Below are 9701 nucleotides of genomic sequence, written 5' to 3'. Positions count from 1 at the left end.
GAGAATGAAGACATCAAATTCAAACAAATTCATGGATTTAACAAATTCTAGCAAGAATTCTCAAGTGATTTGAATTCCGGAAGAAATTAGAAGACTTTCATGTAAAAATATTGATCAAGATTAAAGCGGAAGCATTCCCAAATTCATAGAAGATAATTTGAAGAAGAAATTATTAGTTCTTTGATCTTCCAAGTCTTTATGCGTAATTATTTTATTCTTCTCTAACTATAAGTTATTAGAAAAAAAATTATACATCGAAATAGAAATGAAATGAAAAATTTCGAAATTACACCTTATAAAATCCATATTAAATAATATATAATGTTATACATCCCAATAATAAAAATTTATAAATAACGTATAATACATAATGAATAATATATGTAGGGCTATGTAACAATTATAAAGGAGAAATTAAGAGCTAGGATTATTTTGAAATGAAAAAAGAATATGGAAAGTAGTTGCAGTTTTGTGCAGCTAAAGCAATAGTTAGGAGCATCAGGTTCTAGATGATTTATACTGAGAATAATGTATAAAAGCATACGTACGCAAATGGGATGCGCCACTAGTAACAGGTATTCCACTCACCAAAATTATCCTCCTCATAAGAGTGAGTGAGCATTCAGCATTGACCGACAGTGGATTCGTATTCCTTATTTGGCTTCCTGTTATCAAAAGACAACATTGGTGCCAACGTTACTTGCTGTTAAGAGGAATGTTAGCAATACACTTGTTTTAAAGAAATCAATATTTTATCACTTTTTAAATGTTCTTTTGATTTTTAAAAAAATAAATCAATCCTATGAAGTGTGTAAAGAATGTTCTGTGTTGCTAGCATAAAGGGAAATGGATGAACAAAGGTGAAGATTGTCAATCCAGCAGCATCGTTTGACTTGCTTAATGTTCATACTACTCTCCTTTATAAATCCTTCTAGCTTGGCCTGCTATGCTTCAAACAATGGATGCTAAACCTAAAACCAGAACAAGCAGAAAGAGTGTTTTTCTTCCCACAAACACTACCTCAACTCGTTGCTTTGTTCTCTCAAACTGTAGTAGTTCAAAGCGTACTGGGGAAGCAACACTTACCTGCACAGGTTGCAAACAAGAGTTTCTAGTACCATCAGCCACAACTACATACCGTTGCTATAAATGTCAAGGTGTTAGCTATTCATTTTCACGTTATGAGCAATCAAGGGAGGATGGTGGATCCAAATTGTTCAAACATGATCAACTTAACAATGCTAACGCAAATGGAGTTTTGCTGAGTAGATTATCTCCTTCTATAGGTTCTTCCTCGCCCTTGTCCACAGATCGTAACAAGCGTGCAGTTCTATGTGGAGTTATCTACAGGAACAGGAAATTCAAGCTTGAGGGAACCATTAATGACATTGTTAACATGCAAAGTCTGTTGGTTGATAAATTTAAATTCCCAATTGAGTGCATACGTGTCCTCACAGGTATCTCTTAGAATCTTTTGCTATATGTGGTATGTGAATTTTATGTGTTCATTTCAATTTTCATTATTCTTCATGTTTCCTGTTTGTTTGAATGCATAAGGAAATAAAATTGAAAACTCCTTCTGAACAATAATTTGATACTTCTTATGACTAGAAAGTGGATGTATCAATTTCTGTATTGAAAACTATTTCTTGCTATTTTTGTTGAACCAATTTTGTCAACAAATAGGCAGGTCCCCTTTTTTTTTTTTTTTACTTAACAAGTAATGTCTCTTACCTTCTTTCATCAGATCTTCAACTTTTCCTGTGCATGAGTGTTAAACATGCATAAAAAATGCTAAATTTGGTAGTAGTAATGGAACAGACAGATTAATTTTATTCTAAAACTTGTAAATTGTAGAAGAGCAGGATCCCAATTTATTTCCAACAAAGAAGAACATACTGGAATCCTTAAGGTGGCTTGTGAGGGACTGCGAGTCAGGGGACTCGTTGGTGTTTTACTTCTCTGGACATGGTTTGCAACAAACAGAATATCACAAAGGAGAAGAACTTGATGGACTTGATGAAACTATTTGTCCTGTTGATTTTATGCAAGAAGGAACGATCACTGACAATGAAATAAATTCTACCATTGTTCAGCCACTCAAGAAGGGTGTCAAACTTCATGCTATTCTTGATACTTGTCATAGTGGAACAGCACTTGATCTTGCTTATGTCTACAACAAAGAAAAGTAAGTACATACTTAATGCTTTCTTCCATCTGATTTTATTCAAGCTTCTGTTCCAAACTCACTCTATCTTATCCCTTGAATGTCAACTAATTGGTCTCTTAAATGCCTTCAGAGGCAGTTGGAAATGGAAAGATAACAAACCCGGTAGCAAAAACCCTATTGTAAAACATACAAGTGGTGGACTTGCTGTTTGCCTCAGTGCTTGTGAAGATGGTCAAATGGCTGCTGATACTGCAGTAAGAATCTTGTACATTTTCATCTATCCCCTCCCTGTGAGGAAATGCAATGCAATTAAGATATTTGTTCGCCACTTGAATTGTGTGTTGTGACCAACCTGCACAGGCTTTTGGTGGAAAAGGGACGAATGGTGTTATGACCTATCTTTTCTCAAAAGTAATCAAAGAAAATTCTGAATTAACATATGGCCTTTTACTAGAAAAGATAAATGACGAAATTGGAAGGATCCACCAAAGCAAATTCTATAACAGCTTCTTGAAACGCATTTTCAATCGTAAGGTTGACCAGGTAGGCTTCCATCTTCCTTAGTTGCCATTGCTTATAAGTGATATCAATCTAAGATTTTGTTTAGTGGTTATCCAATTGTCTTCACTAGGAGCCATCCTTCAATATTGGGCATAACATTATTTTACATCGTACAAATGCATTCTTTGTCCAAACCAAATAATCTAAAACTTTTATGCAGTGTGTAAAATATATGACACAATCTTCAAAATCAAAAGTCCAGTTAGTTTAAGTGGATTTTATCCTTCCATTGTATAAGATATACCTCAAAGAAGTTAGCAGGGGAATATCGGTACAATGTATGAACAACTATGATAAAAAAGTTTTAGATTCTCTAAAATCAATAATTTTTCTTTTTCAATTTGTAAAGCACATAATCTTATTAAATACGTCATCTAGCAAATAAGAAAGGAGCTAAATGTTATCACTTTGTGGCATCAAGAATTTATACAAACATTTGTTCCTCATTAAATATGTCTGTTGTATATCCAACTCATCCAAAACTCGAATCATTCCGATGAAATTGAATCATTTTCTTTGGTGGATTGCAGGACCCTGTTTTATCATCGTCTGCGAAATTTGATGTTTCTAAAAAGATATTTAAATTGTGAGCATGTACGCTGAAACTTGGAAAAGACAATTCTCTCATTTGTTAATTGGTTGCTAAGGTCAGGACAGAATATTATTGGCTATTCATCATATCTATTTCATGATAGAAGAAGTAATTCATGATGACATGGGATTCTGTTGATAGAATAAAGTCTGGACTACTATGCTAGATTATTTGTTTGATAATTATAAAATTGGTTTGAGTTTCATTTCTAATGATATTTATTTTCCTTTCTCTCCATGCAATAATCCATGGTATTATAAGTAATCTTAGGTTTCTGACTTAACAATTCCCCCTTTTTTTCATTTTGCACCTTCGATTTGAGTTTGACACACAATTTTTTTAAAGTTAAAGAGGAGAACAGTACTTACTGCTGTTTCCAGTTAATCTGGCCAATATTTGCATTAACTTTCAAGCATTGCATGATGTGGTAATCCAAGTTATTGCCATGTTTTATTAAATAGGAACCCTGCATTCACAAAAATGTCTCTTCAGTAACTGATTCAGACAATGAATTTGTTCTCCTTTTGCCGTCATTCTCTCACCTCTGCAATCAATTGGGTTAATATGGGATGGAAATTTGAAAGCATATAATTTTTATTTTGAAAGGGGATTTTACCGCATCATATGCAAAAATTTCCCATGATTTCAGAATTTTTTCAGAAGATTCCTTTCGTTTGGATATCCACCATACAGTTAGGAAGGATTCAAATAAAAATGTCACTACATTTCCGGTTTCAACAAAAAACAAAGTCTTTGAAATAAAAATTCGGTTCTTACTTCTTTAATATTGTCAGAGAAAACTGAGAATAGAATAATTTCTTGAAAGCTATGAATTGTCTCTCTAACTAATTTAACTATTTTCTTCCCGGTGACGTAAGATGAATCTATTAGGTCAATAACTCTCATAACTGTAGTATGTACTTGAAATATTTCCTCCTCAATAGTAGGCGAATTCTATAGAGCATTGGCATAAGGCATAAAGACATGAGCAAGAACCTTTACAAAACTGACTTGCATTGCACGCCTATTAATATTTATTTTCTAATATATTGCAAAAAATTGGTATAAGCAATTTATACAATTACAGACAGACTCAGTTTGTCAGCCAATATAATTAAAAAAAAAAAAAAACTTACTAGAAAGCTACATTGATCATCCACAACCAGACAAACAACACTTGAAGCATCTGGTTCTTGATGCTTTAATGAGTGCTAATTCAAGAGAAAGATGTAAATCTTATCTTGGACAAAATTGTAAGATTCTCCACCTCATTCACTTAGGTTCCTCATTGTCTAGGCTACCTAACCCATCTGTCAAATGGTAAATTTAATCATAATTTAAGTTCAACTAAGATTAACTGGGTATTACTAGAACATTTAATATCTCTACCTTGCCTGCATGCTTGGAAATTGGGATGAAAAACACTTGGGAGAATGTCATATGGAAGCCTAACCAGGATTATGCTGCTGATACCACCAAACAAAAGTTTAAGTCTTCCATGATCACTGCTAATCCTGGCAGTGACAAACAGAATGATAGAGCTTTAATCAATAATTCAGGAAATGTTACAGGAGATGGGAATGGATCACTTCATCTCAACACCTACAATTTCAACATGAATTATCATGCCTGTGGGAGTCCTGTTCAATTCTATTATTATCCTCAGTTTCCACCACAACCTCCATTGTGGTCTCCTTCTGCATATGGTAAAAAGAGGGCAGTGTTAATGGGAATCAGTTATATTAAAAGGGCGCCGAAGCTTGAAGGTTCTGTGAATAATGCTCAGCGCATGAAATACTTTCTGACTCACAATTTGGGTTTCCCTTGTGATTCCATTTGCATGCTCACAGGTACTTGCTTTAAACTAATATGACATTATTAATGTTTATTGTACTTATTCAATCCCAAGCCAACACATTTTATAATGCTTTAGATGGTACTTAGAACAAATATTACAAGTTTCATAAATTTTAGACAACTTTTGTTCTTGTTATGGTTAAAACTTTCAGAAATTACATGTTTCATAAGGCTTAAAACCAGAGACCTTGAAAGATCACAATTCTTCCTTTCTATATTTGTAACATTCAAAAAAGACCTGCAGATGATCCAGAGAAGCAAAATCGAGTCCCAACAAAAAATAACATGCGAAAAGCCATGAGGTGGTTGGTTGAGGGTTGCCAACCAGGGGACTCATTAGTGTTTTACTTCTGTGGACATGGATCAAGGGTGAAAGACAAGGTGAAGAGACTTGACATGGATGAGGTTGATGGGTATGATGAAGCAATATGCCCAGTTGATTATGAGGACAAGGGAAAGATACTTGACGATGAAATCAATGCCACAATTGTTAGGCCTCTACCTTGTGGTGCCAAACTTCATGCCATCGTTGATGCCTGCTTTAGTGGAACAGTTCTTGACTTACCATTTATGTGCAAGATGAACAGGTTCGTTGAGAATGCTATATATTGTAATGAATCATATTTTGCATTATTAAATTGGATCTGATTCTTTTGTGTTCAAATAGAAAAGGTAATTATGAATGGGAAGATCATAGACACCCCAAAGCTTGTTACAAAGGCACAAAAGGAGGGCTAGCAATTTGCATTTCAGCTTGTGGTGATAATGGAAATGCAGCAGACAAATCTGTTAGTAATGCATTCAATTTTTCCAATCCAATTATTGATGTGAGTTAGTTAGAAATTAAAAAAGGAGCGTTTCTCAAAACATAGATTTTGATTTGTTGATTAGGCCTTGACGTACAGTTTTCTCCAAGCCATGCAAGATGAACCTAAATTGACTTATGGACACTTGCTCAATGCCATGCGCTTTATAAACCATTGGGCAAAAGCAGGAACATTTGATCTAAATGGCCAAGTGCTTGCCATGGACACTTGGCTGCAATATGCTCATGTATTACATCAGTTACTCTATACAAAGCTCTTATTAATGTATTTTTAACATACCGTAGATTATATGAAGTTGATTGATTCTAAATGGATTTTGCAGGAGCCACAACTGTCATCTTCTGAGATGTTTGATATTTATTCAGAGTCTATTGCAATATGACCATAACAGGTAGTAGTAGACTAGTAGCACTGTCAAAAGAAAATGGATACGAGGAATAGGTGGGGTTAATCCTGTTGGAAGAAAAAGAATGATATCATGATGGGAAAAGATGAATAAAGTGTTATCAAGAATGATAGCAAGACAGGAAAGTACTACACTATACTACTTTCTCGTTGTGCTAACCAACCACAAGTTATTCCAAGTCAATCCCAAGTGTAACCTCATATAGATGTCTGATTTACACACAGCATTTATTGAGGACGTGTGAGTTATGTAAACTATTGTTGAACTAGTGTTTTATTTTCGTTTTACCTCTGCTGAGTTAGATCAAACTTTATCCATCTTCTGCCGATTAGTTTACCTTGATGAGTCTATTAATGGGTCATTAAAACGTTGTATTGTAGAACAGTAACATTGGGATGGGTCAGTACTCTGAGAGTGTATGTTCTTTCTATCCTAAATCAATCACCCCCGTCCATCATCTGAAATTCTGATTCTACTATGACTCAGGCAAAGGAATCCGGCACGTTTGCTGCAATTTCAGGATAAAGTTCAATAATGGTTTTTTACATGGCATATGATACAATAAGTAAATATGACAATTTAATATATATATATATACACACACACACGCACACAACAGAATATATTAAATAAAATAAAATATTTAATAAATTATTTATATTTTATTAACATATTTTTTTATATTTTTAAATAGCTAATATTTATACAAGTGAAGATCCATTAGATATTAAAATTAGGTATTTACACCATCTAATTAGTTTTTATAAAATATAAAATCGACTAATCCAATTGTTAATTAATCTTATATTTTTTTTATATATGTTAAATTTTATGTAATTTTGATATTTGTAAATATATTCTATGAAATTTGATATTTATTTGTATTTAAAAGAATATTATCCATTAAAATAAAGTAATGCAATGAAATATTTAATAAATTTAGTTTTTTATAAAATTTTATAAAATTGATCTATGTAATAAAAACTTTTTGATCAACAATTGCATTGGTCAATCTTTCATTTATGAAATGTTATTAAATTATATAAGTGTTTAAGTTTGAAATTTGTTGTGAGTGAATTTTTTGTTTATGCTAGTTTATTATCATGATTATATTGCTATTAAAGATGTTAAAATGCAGGTCAGCTTATCAGATTATTTTTTAATTTTAAAATTAAAATCTAATTATTTATAAATTGTTTTTAATTTTTATTAACATAAAAATACTTTTAATATTTTTATAATTTTTTTTATTAATTTTAGATAAATTAACCCATTGACTCATTAATTTTTTTTTGTTTACATTTTTTTTATCAGGCTAGCCATTAACGGTCAGTCCACCTTTAAATGGGACAGACTAAAAAATCTAACTCAGTATCCATCTTTTAGCCATTACACTTTTAACACCCCTAATTATTTACTAGTCTTTAATTTATTTAAAATTTTATTGGAATAATCAAAATCATAAATAATTTAATTAAAAATATACATTCATCATAACTCTTTGCCCAACAATAACTCTAGAAAGCTAGAATGCTTGAGAGGCTGATTTCTACACAGTGTGGAACGATTGATTTGTTACAGAAGACACTGCGATAAAACTTAAATTGAAAATGCAAAATAGAAAAATAAAAATAAAAAGTTCAATCTGCTGAAAAAGATAGCTGAATAGTATTAGTATATGCTTTCAATAGCAATTAGATGAAATAATTCAGATTAATCAAATTTGAATAAAATGGGATTTAATTGTTAACTTTTCTACAGTGACAAGCATATCAAAGGAGTCGTTTGTAGATGCATTCCAAAACCCTGTTCTTAACATTTAACTTCCCATTTTTCTTCTTAGCTACGGAGGAATCGACATTACCAACACTGGAATCCTAATTTATTTCAGCAATGAACCGGAAAGAACTTGATTATTCACAACCAAGGTGCTATGTCTATAGCTATTCAATTCGATTATAGTAGTTCACAGCATTATTATCCGAAATAATCTTTTTTTCTTTCAAAATTCCTTTACAAGCTGAAAAAAAAAAAATAGTTATATATATATTTTTTAACTCAATCCAAACATGAACTGTGTTTAGAGAAATCAAATTATTTGTTTCAATAGGAACTAACAGCTCGCCTACGCGTAGAGGTATTTATTGCTGTATTAAAAACATTTAGTTTTAAGATTAAATTACTTTGCATGTCGTCATAATTTTAATAGGTCTATAATTTAAGTTTTTTAATATTGATATTATATTTTAAAATTTTTAAATAAAGGTTAATGCATTAACAAGATACTTCCGACCAAGTGCTCTTGACGATAATATTATTTATTATTTCCCTTTCTTTTTATGCTGCATTAGCATATGCTGCTGCCTGCTGTGATATGTGCGCACACTCCAATCACAACGACTGTGATTATTTGAATCAACGTATTTTAATTCTCTAGAAATTAATTTTATTTAAAAGTGATATGATTTATGTTTAATTTTTTATTTAAAAGTAAATTTATAATAAATTTTAATATAAATTTTTCTAACAATTTATCACATTTATCCAAACGCAAAGTTTGCGTTTAGATGCAAAATTAATTATATCTTTAAATTTGAATTTAGAGTTTTTTAACACACATCCCATCCAATCAAGTAAATCATTTTCTTCAATTTCTAGATAATATATATTATTTTTTTAAAAATAAAAAATATTAATAATTTTTTAAGTAAACTACTAACTTCATTGTCTCTGTCAATCTAAAATTAATGGTGATTGTTCTACGTGTAAGAAGATTTATCCGAATATTTTACCTATATAATATAATATATGCAGATGTGCTTCGGTCGGTTAGGTTCTCTTCTTGTCAATATAACGATATATGTATGTATGCATACTAAACTACCAGTTGGAGTAACATGAAGTATGCATTTGGAAACAGTTAAAAAACCTATAAACACAGATTTATCACAGAAGTTACTACTAATTAACAGCACTGAAGTAAACGTGATCTTAGAGTGAAACCAAAATAATTGAAACCCCATACTAGCAATTCAGACTTGACAGATTCTCCATTAGAACTATATGCATCTACGAATTTAATTATTTTAATGAACGGTGGCGGTTGAGAGATTCGCCATCAATTAGTAAAGGCAAATAGAATGTGATTCTACTTTGTCATGTCATTCTGAATTTAATGGTGACACCTCCAATGGAAGGTCACCGACTAGATTTCTCCATTCATTCCTAAAATATAAACTTTCTTCTTCATTGATTTGGCTAAGAACCTTTTTTCCAAAGCTGCAAAAC

General features: G+C 31.6%; 1 protein-coding gene across 3 annotated transcripts; it reads left to right on the top strand.

The window, feature by feature from the left end:
- The first annotated feature begins 705 nt into the window (after window positions 1–705).
- Window positions 706–6872, top strand: LOC113852931 (metacaspase-3-like). Of its 3 annotated transcripts, XM_027483332.1 has the most exons (9): window positions 884–1457; window positions 1858–2188; window positions 2301–2424; window positions 2531–2713; window positions 3262–5173; window positions 5417–5767; window positions 5853–5968; window positions 6072–6233; window positions 6330–6872. In XM_027483332.1, exons 1-5 carry the CDS (start codon window positions 947–949, stop codon window positions 3319–3321), a joined length of 1209 nt encoding a protein of 402 aa, XP_027339133.1. In that variant the 5' UTR covers window positions 884–946; the 3' UTR covers window positions 3322–5173; window positions 5417–5767; window positions 5853–5968; window positions 6072–6233; window positions 6330–6872. The 3 variants fall into 3 exon arrangements, with proteins under 3 accessions (XP_027339134.1, XP_027339133.1, XP_027339135.1); XM_027483333.1 differs by lacking the exons at window positions 5417–5767; window positions 5853–5968; window positions 6072–6233; window positions 6330–6872 and having other exon boundaries at window positions 706–1457; window positions 2307–2424; window positions 3262–4428; XM_027483334.1 differs by lacking the exons at window positions 884–1457; window positions 1858–2188; window positions 2301–2424; window positions 2531–2713 and having other exon boundaries at window positions 4126–5173; window positions 5425–5767; window positions 5848–5968; window positions 6330–6717.
- The last annotated feature ends 2829 nt before the right edge of the window (window positions 6873–9701 follow it).

The sequence above is a fragment of the Abrus precatorius genome, unplaced genomic scaffold (genome assembly GCF_003935025.1).
Source record: "Abrus precatorius isolate BTA unplaced genomic scaffold, Abrus_2018 Scaffold10, whole genome shotgun sequence".
Classification (NCBI taxonomy): domain Eukaryota; kingdom Viridiplantae; phylum Streptophyta; class Magnoliopsida; order Fabales; family Fabaceae; genus Abrus; species Abrus precatorius.
This window is presented reverse-complemented; position numbering and strand designations above follow the sequence as displayed.